General features: G+C 37.3%; 2 protein-coding genes across 2 annotated transcripts; one reads left to right on the top strand and one right to left on the bottom strand.

The window, feature by feature from the left end:
* Positions 1–347: 347 nt before the first annotated feature.
* Positions 348–4,442, top strand: nkx2.5 (NK2 homeobox 5). The gene is made up of 2 exons (XM_063000840.1): positions 348–657; positions 3,835–4,442. The coding sequence occupies exons 1-2, from the start codon at positions 348–350 to the stop codon at positions 4,440–4,442; spliced, it is 918 nt and encodes a 305-aa protein (XP_062856910.1).
* A 9,033-nt stretch (positions 4,443–13,475) lies between these two features.
* Positions 13,476–22,814, bottom strand: bnip1a (BCL2 interacting protein 1a). The gene is made up of 6 exons (XM_063000827.1): positions 22,721–22,814; positions 21,071–21,163; positions 20,893–20,984; positions 19,594–19,698; positions 16,244–16,362; positions 13,476–13,976 (listed from the first exon to the last, which is right to left on the bottom strand). Exons 1-6 carry the CDS (start codon positions 22,793–22,795, stop codon positions 13,780–13,782), a joined length of 681 nt encoding a protein of 226 aa, XP_062856897.1. The 5' UTR covers positions 22,796–22,814; the 3' UTR covers positions 13,476–13,779.
* Positions 22,815–24,479: the final 1,665 nt, after the last annotated feature.

Below are 24,479 nucleotides of genomic sequence, written 5' to 3'. Positions count from 1 at the left end.
TCACAAATCTAATAAATGTAAAATTTTGTAATAATAATTGTTTTCTATGATTGGTAGGTTTAAGTGTAAATTTGCTTTAAAACTGATATAATGTATTGCGTCATTGAATCTGTACTAGCCAATCAGAGACAGGAAAACTTGTTACGCACATGCCCCTCCTTGCTCACCCAAACCTGCGTTCCTGCCCTATAGGACCCCCGAAAGTGAGGTTTCAGGGGTCGTTTAGAGATGCACTCTGGAGTGAAATGTGACCTGGAGAAATAGCTCTACTTGAACACCACACACGAACATAAACTTGATAAATGACAGCAAGGGTGGACGGAGGACACTGAACAGGACGCGTAGAGATGTTTTCTAACCAACTGTCCTCCACTCCTTTCTCAGTCCGGGATATTTTAAATCTGGAACAGAATCATGAAGACATGGTGTCGTTAGAAATGTCGCTCCCCACCTCATCCTGCATGATGTTTAAATCTGAACCGTTTGCAGACGTGGTTAACGTAGGCGCACTGTTTTCTCCTGAGGACGAACAGGACGCTAAAGCCGACAGGAGCGCAAATTCAGACTTTAGTCCTGGTTTTTATGGAAAGAGTTTCTTAGAGATGGATCTAGCCAAAGACGTGAAGCACGAAACGTTGGACACCAAAGAGAGGAAAGGTGATATAACACAAGAGTGATAAATACTATTAAAATAATTCCTTAAATTAATTCCATTAATTAAGTACCATTTATGGTTTTAAAAAACGTTTACATCAAATGTGTTTGAGAATTTACTTGTTGATGTCACAAAAAATCATCTACAACAATCAACACAATGCTTAGATTCACAGTGGTAAATTAATTGTATAATTGTAGCACAAAACAATTATAAACAGTCAACAATTTCTTTAGGAAACTAAAATTGCTTCTTTAATGGCATTTTGTAGATTTTAAGGGTAAAATATTCTGTCAAGTATGTTTAACCAATTTAGACACAATTGGAAACTTTAAATAGGTAATCTTATGGTATATTATTTTTATTATTATTGTCATTAGTATTAATATTATAGTTATTATTATTACTTTATTGTAAAAGAGTTTTACTTCATCTTATATATAGTTTTACGTGCTGTTCTGAAGCATAATATATAAGACTATGAGGCTTTATTTTCTTAATGCATTTTAAAGTGCTACTAATAACAGCTCAACTCTGACTCACAGAAATCTGTTTATCCGTGTAATAATTACTCTGTCAAATGTAACATTGTTAAAATGACGGCCTGTACTGAATCTTTATGTTTGGTTTATCTTCCCAAGGAAACTCGTCCAAACAATTTGACAAATGATTAAAACGAGGCTGATTCAGCACCGACAGCTAATGCAACTACATTATTCATTCAGACTCGCCAAAGGTTCACACAGCAAAATCCCAAATGCTGGATTAGATCTTATATGTTGAATCATCACCTACTTGTATATAGTTGTATATAGTATATAGTTATTGTATAAAATTAAGGCAAACGGTTGCGTTAATGTAGACTGATTTACAAATACTTTTTTTTAATAAATTCTAAGCACTAAAACATGATGTATTGTATTATTTTAACTTAAAGTAATGATACGGTCAGTGTTAACACAGTAAAGTAACTGATCAACAATATATTTTTAATTAATTAATGTATTTATGTATATTCCTAAGTTAATTTTGTATAATTATACAGGTGTTATGCAATAAAAATGTTACAGTTACAGGTCAACACATGTTGAGCTAAAAAAGTTGAGCTTTGTTGCTATACGGATCAGAAGATTCAAATACAATAATGACTATAATTTTCTGTGTTATTGTGTTTATTGGTGAGAAAAAAATACATTTTTCTTAAAACACAGAGTACCTACAGTAAGATGCAAACTACTCTTTTACAAGTTCCTATTTAGTGCAGGTCAGCTGACCATTACCTCTCATATTCACAGTTTAATAATAATACGCACATCTGCATTGTTAAATGTATACATATAGCATGACCTTAATTGAATATTCATATACAATATGCGTTGATTTAAATTTTTTATGATGCTTAATTTTAGTTAATTGTATTTTAAGACTAATTTATCAATACTGTGAATTCAACATGTGAGAAAGTACATTTATCACTGTATATGTGTTCCTATATAGATAGACAGATAGATTCAACTTCACATAATCTATAAGTACAGAGCCAACGAAATGCAGTAGCATCTAACAGAAGCGCAAGATAGAGATTATTTACATATAATACAGTTAAAGTGCAGTAGTGTCCAGATAATTAAATGAAGAGACATATCACAGTAGGTTTTAATTCCGCACTATAAAAGTTCAATATTCAACAATAAGAATTTAATTAAAAATACAGTAGATATCCTAAAAATCCTTTCGGGAAAATGATAAATAGCACAAAAATATTCATAACAACTTGCAGATTACTTGCAACTGCTACTTGTGAGATATAAATATACAATAAAACCCTTTTGTCATGCAAATCTGAAAACTAATTTAGTCTTATGGTAGAACTAAAAATTGATTTTTACTTTTTTAAGTGTGTATCGGCCACTATGAGTAAAAAAACGAGTTTAACATTAAGTAAATGTAGCCCTATAATAATAATTAAAGTGATTTGAAGCACATTAAGGACACTGCGCATATAAACAACGAATAAGTTCATTACGAACATGTATTTATTTATTAGGATTTTAACGTCATGTTTTACACACTTTACATTCATGACAGGACAGGTAGTCACTAGTTACACAAGATTCATCAGTTCACAAGTTGAATGTCAAACACAGTCATGAACAGTTTTGTATCTCCAATTTACCTCACTTGCATGTCTTTGGACTGTGAGAGGAAACCCACGCAGACACGGGGAGAACATGCAAACTCCACACAGAAATCGAACAGGGATCGAACCCAAGATCTTTTTGACAGTGCTACCCACTAAGCCACCATGCTGTCCCATTATGAAAATAAATAGTGCAATAATAGAATAAAACAACCCATTATTTATGTGTATATTGTGCTGATAATGAAATGCACATGGTCAGCAACAATACACATTTAAGCAATGTTTGCTTGTTATAGGGGGCTTAATGTGAGTTATTAAAATTAATAACTAGTACACCATCACCAGCAGCCTTGACACAAGTTTGAGTCCATGAATTAAAGCTATTTGCACTCAATTCTGCCCCTTCCATTTGCATATTGATGAATGTTGATTCGAGTTGAAGGTTCGAAGCCCAGCATTCGCTGTTAGACCCTACGCGTGTATTTAATAAGAGGCACCTGCATAGAAAGCTTCTTCAGTCAAAAAAATTGCCTCACGGCAAAAGGTCCTGGCTTCGATTCTCAGGTGGAGTGGTCGGGGTCCTGTCTGTGTGGAGTTTGCATGTTCTCCTTGTGTCTGCGAGGGTTTCATCCAGGCGTTCAGGTTTTCTCCAACAGTCCAAGGCATGTAACAGTCCAACAGCATGTAAGTTAGGTGAACTGGAGATACAAAATTGCTTGTGACACTGAACTTGAATTGAAGAATCATGTCTAACCTGTAACTACCTGTCCTGCCATGAGTGTAACCCAAGTGGAAAACATGATGTTAAAATCCAAATAAATAAATGAAAAAAGTAGCTATCTACAGCCAAGGACGGATTAAGGATAGTCTGGGCCCCTGGGCAAAGAGTTGCAAAATGTTTTGGGCCAGGGCCCCCCTGGGGCCCCCTGACCTCAAGGGCCCCTGGGCGCTGGCCCCACTGGCCCGGTCAGTTATCCAGCCATGTCTACAGCTGCTACCCCCACCCTCATTAACTAATGCATCTGGGTGATTTCAGGTAAGGTGCGTTGCCAGGAGGAGCGTCAGAAGCCGGATGAAGCGGACCGGCCGGGGCAGAAGAAGCGCAGGAAGCCGCGGGTACTCTTCTCTCAGGCGCAGGTGTACGAGCTGGAGAGACGCTTCAAGCAGCAAAAGTACCTATCTGCACCCGAGAGGGATCACCTGGCCCATGTACTCAAACTAACCCCCACCCAGGTGAAGATCTGGTTTCAGAACCGGCGTTATAAATGCAAGCGCCAGCGCCAAGACCAGACGCTGGAAATGGTGGGCGCGGGTCCGCCGAGGCGCGTGTCCGTGCCCGTGCTGGTGCGCGACGGCAAGCGCTGTTTGGGAGACGCTGCGTCCGCCTATAACTACAACATGGGCATGAACCACTTTTCCTATAACACCTACCCCGCTTTCAGCAACGTTAACTTCCCCAGTGCGGCTACAGGGAACACGAACTACACCTGTAACTACACGGCGAGTGCTAGTGTGCCTGCAGTCCAGCCCTCACCGTCTAACGGGAATTATGTGAATTTTGGAGTGGGGGATCTGAGTACCGTACAGGCGCCCTTTCAAACCAGCGGTGGAGTTTCATCGTTACATGGTATCAGGGCCTGGTGAACCAAACACCTACAAGGTTGATACACGAATAAAAACTTTCTTTTCTAAGGCAACACAACCAGCAAATCTTGTTTTAACCATATGGACATGTAGAACACTTCATAATTTAGACATAGCCTAAATCAGGGTTGGGAAAAAAAACTCTTTGAGGTTTTAAATTACTGAAAAAAACGTATGAATTATTAAGGAAGGTACACCCCTTATGAAGCAGAACGTATTCATTTTACTCCTGAAATTATTCTTAAACACCCTTAATTGTAGGTAAAAAACGACAGATTAATTATGAATTGGGTGACTACTGAAAGTGGACCTAAAATTCTGATGTTGTAAGTACTGACTGTACATGCTATTAATCATCTGTAATTTTCTGAACCAAACAATAAAGATACCGGCAAAAAGTCCAAAACACATTGAGGAAGGTACACCCTCTATGAAGCAGAACGACATTCCCCTTAAACTATTATTGACACCTTATTTGTTAATGAAAGTTTAAAACCAATCCATCCACTACAGTATGAGTTCAAGAGAGTACAAGAGAGGCTTTATTGTCATTTCAGCTATATACAAGTACATAATAAAACAAAACAATATTCCTTCAGAAGCAGGGTGCAACATATAACAAAAAGTGCAAGACAATACAATATACACAGTGCAGATAAACAACATTACAATAAATACAAAATATATTTCTAATCTAAAAAAGTAATTAAGGGAGACAAGACTAAAGACAAGTGTAGTGTTGACCGGTACATGGTACTGAGTAAATGATAGGTGAGGTAAAAAAAAAAAAACATATTCTGATATACAGTTAGCAGGGTTTTTATAGCAGCAGATATATAAAAGAGTAAGGTGCAATATATATATATATATATATATATATATATATATATATATATATATATATATATATATATATACATATTGTGCAAATATCTATAAAACAATATTAAAGGGGGCGTTTTTTGCCAAATTATGTAAAGGTTACGTTCCAAAGGACAATTCACGTATATTAAAAAAAGGGTATTTCATTTTGCATATTTCTGTTTTGGGATCTCATACAGTTATTTATTTGTTCTTGATCTAACTTTATTCTATTTTGTGTCGTAATATTTAACAAAATCTAATTTGATCACGGGGGTTTAAAGTTGAGTTTAATTCTAACTTAATTTTAAGTAATTTAATTTAAAAATTAAATAAAAAAGCTATCCCAACAGACATTGTTTATTATTATTATTATCTAGTAACCTTAATTCAAACAAAAGCTGCATCTTACACTATTGTAATTTGGATATAGATTATGTTAATTTTCTGTATTCAAATCTAATTTATTTTGTAATAGAAATAATCTGTTTAGCTAAACAAAAATAGAATAAAGGCTTACCTGTCAGTTTCAGTATTGTAATAAAATGTAAAAGATTACTGGTAATGTTGCCTCAGAAAGTTGGATCATTGTGTATCATGGACATTAACAGAACTGTAGGAGTGCTGTCCTACATATATAAACAATCATAATTTCGTGTCATTTGCTGTGATTGAAACTTTTTCTGGATAAAATCTGGTTAGACGTTTTGTAGAAATGTAAGAAATACTCTGTAACTTAATTTTGTGTGTGGTTTAATGCGTTTTAATAGAGACGTTTTAGACGAATTCAGGCTTTGAACGATGGAGCTACTTTACCATAAACAGTTTAACAGTTTTACTCTCATGTTCTGTTTGGGGTCCTTTTTAATCAGTTCGATACTTTATGACTTTTCCTAATTTTATGGAAGCTGCAAATAAACAATATTTTTATATTCACTGTGTTCCAAATACCCCCTAATCTATACATCTCTTGTTTGGAGTTTCAGAGACCCCAGCAAGATTACATGATACATGATTAAAGGATTAATAGATTGTCATATGTTTTAGTTTCTGTTTCTGGTGTGGTACAGCTCTCTCTCCCTCTCTCTCTCTCTCTCTCTCTCTCTCACACACACACACACACACACCCTTACCAAAATCTTCCATCTCTCGGTTCTCGGATCTCTTTGGTTAATTAATTTGGTTAATTGTCAACTTAATGTCATACAATATATTTCTCCCTGTACAGTGCATAATATCATTAAAGGAATCAAGGAATCTGGAGAAATTTCAGTGTGTAAAAGGAACGGGCACAAACCTAAACTGAATACTCATGATCTCCAATCTCTCTCTTTCCAGTAATTTGGTTAATTGTGAACTTGATGTCATTTTATTTTACTCACACAACACGGGGGTATCTGGGAACCCAAAAAAACAAGGTAAAATCAATCTTAACAAAACACAAGGGTTAAGTCAAACCGGTGTGTTTTAAATATATAAAAAGTGCGGGTATGACACTGTTTTCTTGTTTATGAATTGGGTGACTACTGAAAGTGGACCTAGAATTGTAAAATTGTAAGTACTGAGTGTACATGATATTAATCATCTGTAATTTTCTAAACCTAACAATAAAGCCACTACCAAATAGCCTTTGCCAAACGTGCAAAATGACTTGGTTTAGGGAGGGGAACATTATTATTATTATTATTAGTAGTAGTAGTAGCAGGTAGTAGTAGTAGTAGCAATAGTAGCATATGTAGTAGTAGTAGTAGTAGCAGGTAGTAGTAGTAGTAGCAATAGTAGCATATGTAGTAGTAGTAGTAGTAGTAGTAGCAATAGTAGCATATGTAGTAGTAGTAGTAGTAGTAGTAGTAGTAGCAATAGTAGCATATGTAGTAGTAGTAGTAGTAGTAGTAGTAGTAGTAGCAATAGTAGCATATGTAGTAGTAGTAGTAGTAGTAGTAGCAATAGTAGCATATGTAGTAGTAGTAGTAGTAGTAGTAGCAATAGTAGCATATGTAGTAGTAGTAGTAGTAGTAGTAGTAGTAGTAGTAGTAGCAATAGTAGCATATGTAGTAGTAGTAGTAGTAGTAGTAGTAGTAGTAGCAATAGTAGCATATGTAGTAGTAGTAGTAGCAATAGTAGCATATGTAGTAGTATTAGTAGTAATAGTAGTAGTAGCAATAGTAGCATATGTAGTAGTAGTAGCCGCTTGGTGGTGATACGCCATGATGGTAACGTTGTGAGAAAGTAAAGCACCAGAAACAAGAAATCGGACCGCTTTAAACAACTGAATTTATTTACAACCCTACTGAGAGCAGCTACTTACAAAAAATTTATGTATTACAATAATACACTTAAATGTCATGAAAATTCCTTCAGATTTATCAATTTCATTATGCATCTACCTTAATCATTAAAAAGAATTGGTATCGGATCGATATCGGCGATACTGGCCCTGTATTTACTTGGTATCGGATCGATACCAAATTTTGCAGTATCGCACACCACTACTAGCGGTAAAGTGCGGCGATAACGAAAGTTAAAACACAACAATATTTTTGTTAAGTAAAATATTAAAATAACTGAAAGACAATGAAATATCAGAATACATGTAATCAAAATATACAGTGAGTGCACAGCATGGGATTTTGGGAATCTGTGTAACTTTCTTAACGTTACTAGACCTATATATATAGCTCCTAGTTACGGTACTGGACTGAACTGGCAGCCTTCTGATCACTGGTCCAGTACCTTCACCACTGAGCGACCACTGCCCCATACCAAAACCAGGTTCCCATAATTAATCATTTAAAAATGAATTAAAAAGCATTTTCAGAAATATTGTTTAGGACTTAAGAACCTGTACTTCTGTTAAATGATTATTAAACAGGCCTCTCTCCATTTATACAGATGACAAAATTACAGCACACCTTTTATGGACAGATGTTTCCACCATGTTTAGGATCAGCCTTCAGACTTTTCAAGTGCTCATTATGGACCTTCATTCAGCCTGCTGCGGGTGGTAATGATGGTTTTATAGCTGCTTTGGTTAAGCCTATTTTTTACATTGTATTTATTTTTACTTTATCTTTCCCATCAGTCTGACTTTATAAAAGCCCTTGTTTTTTATGTCATTGGCCACTTGGCAGAATGTGTGGTGCTGACTGAAAAGAGAAAAACTGGAGACGTAGGAGTGTTAAAGGGACATAAATCAGATGTATGCAAATATTTATTTTAAAGCAGGAGAACATTGGCATGTTTGGTGTACCCTGTTAAGCTGATGTGACAGCTCTTCCTGTTAAAGCACCATGACCTGCGACACAGGATTTACTCAGAGGCTTTTTATTTCACTGACTGATTGCTGGAATTGAAGGCATCTAATCAACAGTGAACAACTGACTTGCATTTAAAATACAAGAAATAATACAAACTGCATTGACAGACGAGTTGTAAAATGCAGTAAAATAAAGAATATGTGATTTACACTGATCAGCCATAACATTAAAACCACCTCCTTGTTTCTACACTCACTGTCCATTTTATCAGCTCCACTTACCATATAGAAGCACTTTGAAGTTCTGCAATTACTGACTGTAGTCCATCTGTTTCTCTGCATGCTTTGTTAGCCCTCTTTCATGCTGTTCTTCAATGGTCAGGACCCCCACAGGACCACCACAGAGCAGGTATTATTTAGGTGGTGGATCATTCTCAGCACTGCAGTGACAATGACATGGTGGTGGTGTGTTAGTGTGTGTTGTGCTGGTATGAGTGGATAAGACACAGCAGCGCTGCTGGAGTTTATAAATACCGTGTCCACTCACTGTCCAGTCTATTAGACACTCCTACCTAGTTGGTCCACCTTGTAGATGTAAAGTCAGAGACGATCGCTCATCTATTGCTGCTGTTTAAGTTGGTCATCTTCTAGATCTTCATCAGTGGTCACAGGATTCTGCCCATGGTGCGCTGTTGGCTGGATATATTTTTGGTTGGTGGACTATTCTCAGTCCAGCAGGGACAGTGAGGTGTTTAAAGCATTGCTGTGTCTTATCCACTCATACCAGCACAATAAACACTAACACACCACCACCATGTCAGTGTCACTGCAGTGCTGAGAATCCGCCAACACCCAAATAATACCTGCTCTGTAGTGGTCCTGGGAGAGTCCTGACCATTAAAGAACAGCATGAAAGGGGGCTAACAAAGCATGCAGAGAAACATATGGACTACAGTCAGTAATTGTAGAACTACAAAGTGCTTCTATATGGTAAGTGAAGCTGATAAAATGGACAGTGAGTGTAGAAACAAATTTTTAGGAGACAGAGCTAATCTGTACAATCCAACTGAACAACAAACTAAAATCTGAAAGGGGGGGGGGGGTTGAATGACAGCATTCAGTGTTATCAGCATGGCTCATCTTGATTTGGCAGTCTTTGCCCAACTGTTCTTTGCAAAAGTGCTCTAAATCTGTCAGATTGCGAGCATATCTTTGTCACCCCACAGATTTGGAATTGGATGCAGGTCTGAGCTCTGGCCGGGCCATTCCAAAACTTTCCAAAACACTCCAAAGCGTTGTTGTGCTGAATGGTGAAATTCATACCTGTTAAAATTGTAACCAAAAAGGTCAACCTCTGTCTCATCAGACCATAACACATTGTCCCAAATGCTTTTGGCAGACTTAATGTAAGTTTTTGCAAAATGTAGCCGGTCATTGATGTTTTCTTGACACCCTACCCCACAGTCTAGATTTACCAGAGCTTGCTGTCACATGTAATAATCAATCAGTACTTGCCAGAAATTTCTGCAACTTCTTTACTGTTGATAAAAACATGTACAAACTTACACAGATGCTTTGTTTCACCTGTCGTACCAGTTTGCACCATGTTCCCAGCGTCATACCAACTTTTTAATGCCATCAGCAAAAAATGTTTTTGGTTGAGTGCGTAGCCACTGATGCACCGTTGCTTTTACATCATCATCACATGAAAACCTTCCTCCCCATGAAGATTCTTTGAGCGTCCGAAAAGGTGGAAATCAGATGTAGCTAAATCCGGACAATAAGCGTCTCTCAGTCACGACCAATTACTACTCCTCCCACCCTCATCATTTCCAACCAACATATAAAAGTGCGGAAACTTTTTGAAGATCCCTCATACAATAAAACTATCAGGAACCAGCAGAAATGGGGCTACCAGATTTTAGCCAGCCAACATTAGACTGACAGACCAAAAGTGTTGTTTCTAAAGAAGAACTTAATTTACTTAGGACAGGGAAGGTGAGAGGCAGGCGATGTACAGGGTGAAGGAAGTAGACTGACACAACAGCAGCACTTTAAATAAATGAGTGATGGTCCCTGGACATCTCTCGTTCTCTCCACCCACGTCAGGAGACACTAGTGTGTTTCTTTTCCGTCTCTGTCTGCGTAAACACACGAGGGTCCGCATGTAAATCTTAATGACTACTCTGGATGCACAAAATGGCAGCTGGTCCTGGCCAAATGGGAGGATTTTCTGGGATGAGTGAGACAAGGCGAGTGGAAGGTCACGCAGGCCCAACGGCCACCCGCTCTCTGAGGCGTTGAAAAGAACAAGGCAGATAACATGGATGCACAAGCCTAAAAATAACAGGCTTCATCTTGCACTGCCAATGGAAAGAGTAAGGGAAAGAGAGAGAGAAATCAAGACTGAATGGGGGAAGGGAAAGGCTGAGAGTTAGTGGTGGTAGTGATGGGGGTGTAATAATCAGCTCTTCCGACTCGTATCGGAGAAAGGACAGAGCTGCATGCCTCTTTATCTTCACTGCTGTGATTGTAGCCTGAGCTTTTTTAAACATTTCTTCTCCTGGATGCCACACTGGACTGGATGGAGTTTAACTTGGCTGAAATAGGGCAGTGATAGCTCAGTGGTTAAGGTACTGGACTTGTAATGCCGGTTCAAGCCCCACCACCGCCAAGTTGCTACTATTGGGCCCCTGAGCAAGGCCCTTAACCCTCAATTGCTCAAAAATTGTGTTCAGTCATAACTGTAAGTCGCTTTGGATAAAAGCGTCTGCTAAATGCTGAAAATGTAAATGTAAACAGCATGTCAACGTAGATTTATTCCTCTGAGAGCATACAGATCATAATCTGCAAATAAATTAAGAAACCAATAACGGCAAGCTCCAGTACTTACTCCCAGTTTATGGTATCTATACAGTATGATCAGTTAGTACAGACAATAATTTAGACCTGTTTTCCTCTACTGATAAAAGAAGAGAAAACCTGTTGACTGGAAGTAAAGTTGTTTTCACCAATAATGTGTTTACATTTTGTTTAATATACTCTGTGATTATACAGTATTCACTTTAAATGTACACTTCTTTATCTTTTACCTCTAAATGTAAACAAAAAGTATATATAGAAATTAAATATTTTTCTTAAATACAACCCCAAATCAGAAAAAGTCCAGACAGTATGGAAAATGCAAATAAAACAAAAATGCAGTGTTCCTTACATTTACTTTGACTTTTATTTGATTGCAGACAGTTTAAACCCAAGATATTTCATGTTTTGTCTGCTCAACTTCATTTCATTTGTTAATATAGCTCCCTTCATGCATTTTAGGCCTGCAACACATTCCAAAAAAAGTTGGGATGGAGGCAATTTAGGGCTAGTAATGAGGTGAAAAAACTAATGATGTAATTCCAAACAGGTGATGTCAACAGGTGATTGTAATCATGGTTTGGTACAAAAGCAGCATCCAGGAGTCTTTGATGAGCAAAGATGGCCAGAGGATCTCCAGTTTGTCAATAAATGTGTGAGAAAATGATTGAAATGTTTAAAAACAATGAACCCCAAAGAAAGATTTCCCCAAAGAAGGATTTGCATATTTCTCTCTCTATACAGTGCATAATATCATTAAACGATTCAAGGATTCGGGAGGAATTCAATTAAGCTCATCCAAGATTTTAGACTAACGTTGTATTAGGCTAAATCCCCTTTATAATCCACACAGCAGAACTGTTGTTATTGGCAGCAGACTTACATTTCTGAATCAAAGTGTAATAATTTTGAACTCTGCATAGTTTACCCAACGTTTCTTTGAATCTCAAAAGCTAGTGTAAAATTGCCTAGTACCAAGCATTTAAACAACAACAAAAAAATACTCTAATCTGGAAACAAAGTCTACTGGCTTGCAAGATTTATTTTACATATACAGTACAGTACACAGATGTTATCCCAAATCAATATAACGTGATTACCTATCCACTTAGTAATTGTTTAATGAAAAAAAACATTTAGATGCAGATCTGAGACATAGCACTGTATTATCAGTAAGTTATTTATGTCAAACTAGGTTTTAATTTAATAACTGACACATTATTATTATAATTATTTTTATTATTATAAAATATAATCATAAAAAATTATAAAATTGTTATTATTATAAATTTTATTTTTATTGGCCAGGAGGTAAATAAAGGTTTGTAAAGAATGACACGCAAAGTTTGTAGAAAGCCAAGTAATATGAATACTCTCGGTCAGACCTTTTATGTTTTCCATTTCTTCAAGCATTAACAGATAGGCTGGGAGAATTGTTGGTGGGTTATCATAAGCATTTGTAATATCATCAAATATAAAAATGTCACCCTGCTAGCTTGGCACACTGCAACAGTTGTCTGCTATTATATGCCTAAGGGTAGCACGGTGGCTTGGTGGGTAGCACTGTTGCCTCACAGCAAGAAGGTCATGGGTTCGATTCACAGGTGCAGTGGTCCGGGTCTTTTCTGTGTGGAGCTGTTGATGATAATGCAAAAATCATGGGATTTTGGAAGGAGCATAAAACCGCCATCATGTCATCATTAGCTGAGGTATCAGCCTTTTACTCAGGAATAGATGTAGGAGTGAAAACTAAGATTCCAAAAACATTTTACACTATGTTATATTCAGCTGTGATTGATTCATATATAGCAGTTTGTACACTGGACATGACAAAGGACAATAACAAATACTTGATATTATCTGCTATAATTAGTGTATCATTTTATAGTAATTATTTACTTCAGAAGTTAGAATTGTCTTCTGTATTTCTTCATTATCCCTTATTAGTGCTGAATAGTGCTTTATTTTAGTTAATACTAATATGTATTAGAAATATAAAGGCATTTTTTATGTTAACAATAACATTCATTATTCATCAGCTAATAGCACAAATTATACATTTATTTATTATTTAAATAAATAATAACTGATAACTGTGTTTCACATCTATTATACAAATGAAATTATATAAAAAGACGGGATGACGAATTACCAATTCTTTTCAATACTTTTACACTTTATAAAAGTTTCAAGCATGTTTTCATTCTCTATATTACACTGATAGTTCTGTCCTACCAGTTAACTTTAGTTTAGTCCAACATATTTATCAATTATGAAAAAGAAAGATGATCTTCAATCTGATCTGGCATCCTTGTCAGATTTCATCAAATCATTCCGATCTTTGTTTTTTATCCGAGGTCAGAGAAAAGGGAAAAGTCTTTTCTTTAGAATGTACAGGACGGTGGCTAGAAAGAGTGCCAAGGCCAGAAAAATCAGCAGTTTGTCTGTCAGTTCCCGGCGGTTATATTTTGTGATCAGTTTTCGTCCCAGCTGGATAGTTCCTGTCATGGCCTTAAATTCTTCATTTGTTTCCTGCGCTGTTCTTGAAGATGTGGCTACAGAAATAAGAAAAAAAAATTTAAACATGATGATAATAATAATAATAATAATAATAATAATAATAAAAGTTCATAAAAGCATCTTCAGATACTCTGAAATAAAATCTTTTGGCCACTTCTAGAACAAAAAGGAGGAAATAATTGTAGAAAATAAGATCAATTTTATAAGAATCTGGGTTTATAAAAATTTAATAAAATATAAAAACGGAGCTTTGTTCTTTGCAGCTGAATGACAATTTATTCATTTTAAAAATTGAAAACAGTCCAATGTATTTTTTACATGAGTAAGTAAGTAAAAATTATTTAAAAATTGTAGAATTTAATAGAGATAAAGTTAAAATGTGCAGAGTTGGAAATGAACGGGGCTATCTAGCACCTGTAACAAACAAATCGGCTTTTTGGTTTATAACGTCTCAATATCAAACTGCTGAACAGAGAAATGTTTAAAAATCTGCGGAGGACTGATTTTTAAACAGTAACCGTCAGCCAGTGTGTTAAAAAACTTACATACATATATAAACCTGTAAACTTGTATAATTATGTATTACATCATATACAGTATAATACACCTTTATATCACAAAAGTATGTGGACAATTCGACTAATTATTGCCAAGAGGTGTATAAAATCAATTACATAAATAGAAAAGCCATTTCCTTTACCAGCACGACCATGTCCCTGTTCTCAACGTGTGGCGTATAGGAACTCCAGTGGCCTGCACACAGCCCTGATCTCATAGCTACCAAACACTTTTGGGATTAACTCATCAATGAAACCTCAAATGCAAGCCAGACTTCAACCAAAATCTGTCCCTGACATCACAAATGTTTATTAACTGAATGGGGACAAACTTCAACGCACTCCAAAATGCTCTAGAAGACCACCCCAGAGGAGTAGAGCCTGTAAAAGCTGCATCTCCACATCAATGCCCATGGTTTTGGAATGGCATGTCCAACAAGCTCATGGTCAGATGATCACATACGTTTGGTGATACAAAGTTGATTAAAAAGTATGTGCCAGTGGGTGTAACCTGATCAAGTGCACTCATTTGTGCTTTATTGTTTTTCCCACTTCTTGTACACTATTCTGCTATATCCTATGATATTAAAATATCATAAGCAACTGGTGGCACTGTGGCTCGGTGGGTAGCACTGTTGCCTCACAGCAAGAAGGTCCTGGGTTTGATTCCCAAGTACAGCAGTCCGGGTCCTTTCTGTGTGGAGTTTGCATATTCTCCCCATGTCTGTGTGGGTTTCCTCCAGGAGCTCCGGTTTCCTCCCACAGTCCAAAGACATGCAAGTGAGGTGAATTGGAGATACAAGATTGGGCGGGCACGGTGGCTAAGTGGGTAGCACTGTCGCCTCACAGTAAGAAGGTCCTGGGTTTGATTCCCAGGTGCAGCGGTCCAGGTCCTTTCTGCATGGAGTTTGCATATTCTCCTCGTGTCTGTTTGGATTTCCTACGGGAGCTCCGGTTTCCTCCTACAGTCCAAAAACATGAAAGTGAGGTGAATTGAAGATACAAGATTGGCCGGCACGGTGGCTAAGTGGGTAGCACTGTCGCCTCACAGCAAGAAAGTCCTGGGTTCGATCTCCAGGTGGGGTGGTCTGAGACTTTTCTGTGTGGAGTTTGCATGTTCTTCCCGTGTCTGTGTGGGTTTCCTCCAGGAGCTCCGGTTTCCTCCCACAGTCCAAAGACATGCAAGTGAGGTGATTTGGAGACACTAAATTGTCCATGACTGTGTTCGATATAACCTTGTGAACTGATGAACCTTGTGTAATGAGTAACTACCGCTCCTGTCATGAATGTAACCAAAAAAGTGTAAAACATGACGTTAAAATCCTAATAAACAAGCAAACAAACAAGATACAAAATTGTCCATGACTGTGTTTGATATTAAACTTGTGAACTGATGAATGTTGTGTAACCAGTAACTACCTGTTCTGTCATGAATGTAACCAAATTGTGTAAAACATGACGTTAAAATTATAATAAATAAATAAAATATACCTAAAGTTTTTATACATAGCATTAGTTTCCTGTCTGTGTAATGCAATGAATGAATCACACCAGTATACTGTCTTTTCTTTCTATTAATGTATATCAGTTACATTACACCAGTTGAGTTGATGTAAACACTCATTCATGTTTTTATGCCACGTTCATAATAGAACGATCCAGCAAATAGTACTCCTCAATTAGTGATGCAACCTAAAATAATAAAAGAAAGAACAGTGACATATGCAGATAAATTTAGTTCTTACCCAGGGTGCTTATGGTCTCCTCACTCTGATTCACCTGCTGCGACATCATCCTGCTGATGTTCATCAGGCTCTCGGTGATGTCACTAGACGTCTGAACTAGGCTCTCTTTGGTCAGCTTTCTAATCAGAGGAACAAGCGCATCAATAAGCAAAGCAAACCAATCACCTCAGTGTGTATAAGGCTGGTGTTGTCAACCATTTTTACAAATAGGGTTTGTAGAAAATATTTATTGGGTTAAATTCACCTATTCAGTTATGCTCTTCATATTCAGGTTCTTAAACTGATGGTAACTTGCTGAAAATTAGAAGGTTATTTGTTTCAATACTGAGCTACAGTACAAACTGAAAAGCTTCGTCACACTGCTCTCTGCTGCAAACAGCTAGTATTACACGTTCCCATCACCAAAGCACAGCTAAAACAAAATGAAATTATTATTATTATTATATTAGCTTTATGCAGATTAATTTCACAACTTAGGGTGTCAATTCATGATGATCCGGACTTATTTATTTATTTAATTTTATTATTTACATTTTTTATAATTCGTATGTTGCTATCATTTGTAAATGAAACAATAAAAACCTTTAACTTTTATTTTCGAAAAAATATATACAGTGATGTGATTGAGACAGCTTTTAAAAGACGTGTTCATGTGTGTGTTATGTCAAAGTATGGATGCCCTGGTTAAATTCCATACATATTTTCAGATAAAATAAGTCAGCAAAATTAAAATTTTTCTGTTGAAAAAAAAGTTATATTTATAGTTTTAATTTTTTCAATTTGTTAAATCCAGCAAAAAAAAGGCTAATTAAAAAACTAAAACTTTCAGAAAACGTTTAATCCTCATCCTAAATTACTAAATCTCTCTCTCTCTCTTTCTCCTGTCTATGTGAAAACCTTACATCAAACTTGACCTAACTGATTCCTTTGCATTATTATATTAGACATTTTAGGGTGATCTGGCATATGCTTTAGAGCAGTGGTTCTCAAACTTTTAAGACCAAGTACCACCCATTATCAAACCAAAACTTCCAAGTACCACCTATGTTTCTCATCACAGAACCACATATGGCACACATTATTTAGGTGTGTGTGTATATATTAGTGGTGGGAATTATGGCTTCTTGAAGGGAGCCGGATCTTTTGGCTCGGTTCCTTTTAAAGAGCCGTTCAAAGAAATGGCTCTTCGTTCTTCGGGAGGCGCTACTGGGTAAACTATAAGATACCCCCGATATTAATATCAAATTTTGCTACCTTGTCTTAAATGTATTCCTAATTCAAACAACACTTAAACGAAAGGAAAAAAACTACAGAGAAGAGACACACTGTGGTTGCATCGCATTAAGTTTCAGAACAATCCTCTCTTGTGCAGAGATGTGACTGTGTTTGTTTCTGCTTTAAAACATAAGCGCCATGAAATAATCAGATTTAACACAATTAAACAAGTTTATAGTTTATTTCTCAATTATTTGCCATTATACTACTAGCTCTCTCTCTCTCTCTCTCTCTCTCTCTCTCTCTCTCGGTGTGTGTGTGTGTGTGTGTGTGTGTGTGTGTGTGTGTGTGTGTTGCTCACTCTCCGTGATACTGAAAGTGTTTCGGATTTGAATATCGACAATAAACAGCTCTTATTACAAGTTACGATTAATTCCCTCTACTGATGCGAAGCTGAATGGGTGGATTACAGTCTAGAACTGTGCAGAAATAAAAGACTCGGTTCCTTTCGTTCATTTCAAAGATCCGTTCAATAGAATCGGATCGTTCGCGAACGACTCATCACTAGTATATCTGCAGTTACCACTTGACCATTTCAGTGAGTGTGCGTGTTTAGCGGAGCAGCCTTGTGATGTCAGGAACGAGATCAGTGAGATTCAAACGCAGATCTGCTCTGATAAAAGCGAGAGACCTACTGATAACTTTACTGATAACTTTACTGATAACTTTTCTGAAATTTAGAGATGGAAACCGCGAACGTGAAGTATAGACGTAATGAAGTACGGTGCCTGCATAGCCCCGAATATTTTTAAAAACACATTCGTTTTAATTAAACTGATTTTATTAAAACAGAATTATAAGAACTTTGAAACAGATTTTATTAGTAATTTCCACATTTTGTGTCATTTTTATAATTATTAAATTATTTATTTTTTCGGTGCATGTAATTACTTTCCCGAGATTATCTGGCGTACCACCTCGTGCTGCTTCACGTACCACCAGTGGTACGCGTACCACAGTTTGAGAACCACTGCTTTAGAGCATTTTAATCTGTACTGACATTTTTTTATTTTTTTTTATTAAGGCAAGGGTTCCTCATTGCAGCTTTAAACACATATTGTAAGCTTTATTTTAAAACCATTTTCATTTCTATAAAAATTAAAATAGAGAAAGATAACTACAAATCCAAATGGATTTGAATGACAGTTACTTTAAAATAATAATAGTAATAATTTACTGAGGAGGATAATTTATTAAGACACTTAAGTTCTCTTAACAAGGTGCAGTGCAGCACATTTACACTTACACTGATCAGGCATAACATTATGATCACCTTCCTAATATTGTGTTGGTCCCCCTTTTGCTGCCCCATACATAACAAACTGTGTATTCTGACACATTTCTATCAGAACCAGCATTAACTTCTTCAGCAATCAGACCACACGGGCCAGCCTTCCCTCCCCACGTGCATCAAAGAGCCTTGGCCGCCCATAATCCTGTTTTGCAGATGCTCTGACCCAGTCATCTAGCCTTCACAAATTGGCCCTTGTCAAATTCGCACAAATCCTTATGCCCATTTTTCCTGCTTTTAACACATCAAATCTGAGGATAAAATGTTCACCTGCTGCCTAATATATCCCCCCCACTAACAGGTGCCGTGCTGAAGAGATAATCAGTGTTATTCACTTCACCTGTCATTGGTCATAACGTTATGCCTCGTCGGTGTATAACAATACTGGAATTTAAAATGTTTATTAAAAAATTTTTTTTTTAGTAGCCTGAATAAAATACTGTATATATTTGAATACAATCAAGTTAATCAATTGAAGCATTGCAAATAGTTTTGATTTTCCTTTAGTTTTTTTTTTTTTTTTTTTTTTTTTTTTTTTTTTTTTTTTTTATAAATGGGGGTACTTTTTGATATTATGGAATACCTGTAATTTTTGCCAGTTCACTTACCACTTATATCTAAAGTCATGTTAGATCAGCAAAGCCACCTGCTGCATGTTCTTGGAAAGGAAGAAAAACGCACTAAGAGTGACTGGAGGCAAGGTTTAAACCTACACAAAACTGCTGCACCACTGTGATGTCCTTTAAAAGTCAGTGTACCTGATAATTCTTATAACCGTATTTACCTTTGCCTTGCGGCAGTGTCCCCCACACTCAGCAAATCTTCTTTCTCCCGCCTATCAATGGCCAGGTTACTTGCGAGGTTAGCTTTCCTCCAGGCAGTCTGGTTACTGCAAACACAAAAATAGAAAGCATTCACAGTGCTGAAAACATGCATTACATCAATAACTACACTACATGGAGGAAAATATGTGGACACCTGAATACCACTTGTATGTGTTTGCTGAGCACCTCAATACTCCTGTATTTTACTTTGTGTAAAAGGAAATGGCATGCTAAACAAGAAGGCATTATTTAAACTTATTATTTAATTAAGGGTCACAGCCCAAACCAACAACACCAAATCAATACTCTTCCTCCATCATACTTTACAGCTGGCACTAACCATTTAAGACAGTAGCATTCTTCTGGAATCTGCCAAACTACACTGTATCCATATTAATATCATGTGATTTATCACTCCATATAACCGGTTTCCACTTCTCTTGAATCCAACTGTAATGTGCTAACACAAGGGTTTTTTCAACCACTGGGCCATTAGTGGTCCCCTGGACCTGCACTGGCAGGAATAAGCCAGTGGACCTTAGTGAACAAGAGGCAACACTATATAAATGAATGAAATGTGCATTCATTTACTGTCTGTTTTAAGAGCCTTTTAACCTATTCAGGGTCGCTATGGGTGAAGGGCAGGAAATACCCCAAACAGGTTGCCAGCACGTCACAGACACACACATAAACACACTAATACCCAGGGGAACTTAAGTATCTCCAATTAACCTGACTGCATGTCTTTGGACTGTGGGAGGAAACCAGAGCACCCGCAGAAAACCCAGGCAGACACGGGAAGAACATGAAAACTCCACACAGAAAGGACCCAGACTGTTCCATCTGGGCCACCATGCTTCCCAACATAAAATATGATAGTAATTATTAGTAGTATTATTATTGGTGTTTACCAAAGACTATTTTTATTAAACGCAAATCAATTGTATTTTTTAATTTCTTTTTTTTACAGATATTTTTATGCTACATATCCTTTAGACCATGCATGTCTGTTTCATTCTGTAAGTATTGTCTTTTATCAGTTGAGTAGTAGTTGTTTGTCAATGTTCCTTCTATGCAGCACTTCTAAACCCAACCTGGATAGCTGGAGGTGCAAAAATAGCTAAACTAACTTGTTAGAAATGTGGCAGTCCTAAGAGAGAGCCACAGTGAATGCCAATGCAACATTCATCATAGCACTGTATAGGATACTGTAAGTAAATAAGAAAGAAAATGTGTTGTTTTTTTCTAGGACCGTCTACCTGAGCATCTGTTTCCGATGACATTCCACATCTCTCAGAAAAGCCAGCTTGTCCGATTCCTTATCCTGCTCCTTTCCCATTTGCTCTAGATCCTGTAAAGATCAGCATTTTAAAATCAAGGTAAAAAATATACAGAAGCCTTTTACAGTTTAAAGCAATATCTTACTTAATACATCACCTGGATCCGCTGACGGAGAAAGACGAATTTTTCCTTTACTTGACCATTTAACTCTGTGAGTGTACTCTGAGGCCCTGTACATTCACTGATGTCCTACAACAATTCACAACACGTTTTAATTCCAGATCATCAGTTACATTCAAATACTTCTCAGAGTACTTGGTAAACAGATTCCTTTTGGTAGTTGCAGTCTGTTAATGTATTCTTATTATTCTTTTACTTTGATCCTTTAATTCTTATTTTATGATTAGTAAACTTAATAGCATGCCATTCACACCGACACCACAACATATACACCGACCAGGCATAACATTATGACCACTGACAGGTGAAGTGAATAAACGAACATTTTATCCTCAAGGTTGATGTGTTAGAAGCAGGAAAAATGGGCAAGCGTAAGGATTTGAGCGAGTTTGACAAGGGCCAAATTGTGATGGCTAGACGACTGGTTCAGAGCATCTCCAAAACTGCAGCTCTTGTGGGGTGTTCCCGGTCTGAAGTGGTCAGTATCTATCAGAAGTGGTCCAAGGAAGGAAAAGTGGTAAACCGGCGACAGAATCATGGGCAGTCAAGGCTCATTGATGCACGTGGGGAGCGAAGGCTGGCCCGTGTGGTGCAATCCAACAGACGAGCTACTGTAGCTCAGATTGCTGAAGAAGTTAATGCTGGTTCTGATAGAAAGGTGTCAGAATACACAGTGCATCACAGTTTGTTGCGTATGGGGTTGCATAGCCGCAGACCAGTCAGGATGCCCATGCTGACTCCTGTATACCGCCAACCCTGTAGTGCCAACAACTGGACCACGGAGCAATAAAAGGTGGCATGAATCAAATTTTCTTTTACATCTTGTGGATGGCCGTGTGTGTGTGTGTGTGTGTCGCTTACCTGGGAAACACATGGCACCAGGATGCACTATGGGAAGAAGGCAAGCCAGCGGAGGCAGTGTGATGCTTTGGGCAATGTTCTGCTGGGAAACCTTGGGTCCTGCCATCCATGTGGATGTTACTTTGACACGTACCACCTACCTAAGCATTGTTGCAGACCATGTACACCCTTTCATGGAAACGATATTCCCTGATGGCTGTGACCTCTTTCAGCAGGATAATGCACCCTGCCACAGAGCAAAAATGCTTCAGGAATGGTTTGAGGAGAACAACAACGAGTTTGAGGTGTTGACTTGGCCTCCAAATTCCCCAGATGTCAATCCAATAAAGCATCTGTGGGATAAGCTGGACAAACAAGTCTGATCCATGGAGGCCCCACCTGGCAACTTACAGGAGTTAAAGGATCTGCTGCTAACATCTTGGTGCCAGATACCACAGCACACCTTCAGGGGTGTAGTGGAGTCCATGTCTCGACGGGTCAGGGCTGTTTTGGCACAATATTAGGAAGGTGGTCGTAATGTTATGCCTGATCGGTGTATAATGAATGTTAATAAGAGTAATATTATTAATACAGAGGAGTCCTGCAGTGTGAGTGATATAGTGCAGACACAGTGAACATGAAGCAGATCTGATCGTTTTTAATGCAAGTACTCAGCAGTTAAATCTATACTGTCTTTAACACACTTTTGTTTACCCACAGGTACACAAAACTACAGCCGTACGCTGTAACTTTACTAATAATGTATTAATGCAACACAGTCATTACCTGTATAAGAGCTTTAATCTCCAAATCATACTTTATAATCTCCTGCTCACAGATTCGGACGTGGACATCAGCCATAGCTGCTCTGCTGACGAGAATGTATTACCAACACTTCCTGTGTAAAGAGAGGTACCGTATCCCAAATACCTTCCAGTTCAACAAGAAGTGTACTAGAAAGGGAATGTCAGCAATCATATACTAGCACTAATGCGCTTAAACAATGAGTGGGCAGATGATATAAATACTTTCTATACGATTCGTTCTTAATAGCATTATTAAACAAAATACAACTCAAAATCTCACATACATGTACTATACTAACTAGTATGGCATGGTGTAATTTGGGACGAAACCACACGCGATATTGCCGGCAGATTTGATGCTGGAAGGGAGCAAGTCAATAACAAATTTTTCAAAATAAAAGTACGCGCTAATTTTTTTTTAAATGATTTTATTTTAACTTGTTTTTATTCTCTCTATTTTCTCGGCTGCTCCCGTTAGGGGTCGCCGGCGGATCGTGATCCGCATTATTGATTTGGCACAGTTTTGACGCCGGATGCCCTTCCTGACACAACCCTTCCTATTTATCCGGGCTTGGGACCGGCACTACAAATGCACTAATTTATGCATCCTAGCAGCTAGGTACCTATAGGACAATTCAGTGTCTCCAATTAGCCTGGCTGCATGTTTTTGGACTGTGGGAGGAGACCGGAGCACCAGGAGGAAACCCACGCAGACACGGGGAGAACATGCAAACTCCGCACAAAGGAAAGGACCCGGACCGCCCCACCTGTGAGGTGACAGTGCTACCCACTTAGCCACCGTGCCGCCATTTATCTTGTTTTTATTAATCTGTTTTATTTGTATATTGTCCTTTTTATTCATTTAATAATTTAACAGCTTTATCCAGGTCTGGGTCTTGGAGGTTTCTGTTTCAGGTCTCAGCCTCCCCCCAGGCAATCATGTAGACACAGACGCTAATAATAATAATAATAATAATAATAATAATTATAATAATAATAATAATAATAATAATAATAATAATAATAATAATAATAATAATAATAATAATAATAATAATAATAATAATAATAATAATAATAATAATAATAATAATAATAATAATACATTAATTGTAGCCTAGCCTAGTGGTTAAGGTACTAGACTATTAATCAGAAGATCACTGGTTCAAGCCCCACCACTGCCAGGTTGCTGCTGTTGGGCCCTTGAGCAAGGCTCTAAACCCTCAATTGCTCAGACTGTGCACTGTCACACTACTGTTAGTCGCTTTGAATAAAAGCGTCTGCTAAATTCCAAAAATGTAAATTTATTCATTACTTATTAACTGATGAATGGGTGTCACAGAGCAGCAATCACCAACATTCTTTCCAGCAACTACACAGGCGACTAAATACTGACTACAGTTCAGTTTATTTAACAAAACTTGACAATATAGAAACCTAAATTAATAGCAGGTGTTTAAAAGTCTTACTTAGTTTATTGGAGGAGCAAAGTTAAGAACTTTTACTGTATCAGCAATGTTAAAATTCTTAACCGGTTGCACCACCTTTAGCACCTTTTTTTTTTTTTTTTGTAAAACTGCTTATTTTGTATGCTAACATAACATTACCAGCATTATTGTTTAATCTGTTGAACGTTCTAGTGGAGAACACGTTAGAATGCTAGGTTAGGCCAGTGTAGCCTATAATGTGGTAAGGTTCTAGTGTTGTATTGTCCTGTAGAGGGAGCCAAATATCTATTA

Source organism: Trichomycterus rosablanca, chromosome 1, assembly GCF_030014385.1.
Source record: "Trichomycterus rosablanca isolate fTriRos1 chromosome 1, fTriRos1.hap1, whole genome shotgun sequence".
Classification (NCBI taxonomy): Eukaryota; Metazoa; Chordata; class Actinopteri; order Siluriformes; family Trichomycteridae; genus Trichomycterus; species Trichomycterus rosablanca.
Note: the sequence above shows the minus strand (reverse complement) of the source record. Positions and strands in the feature narration are given on the sequence as shown.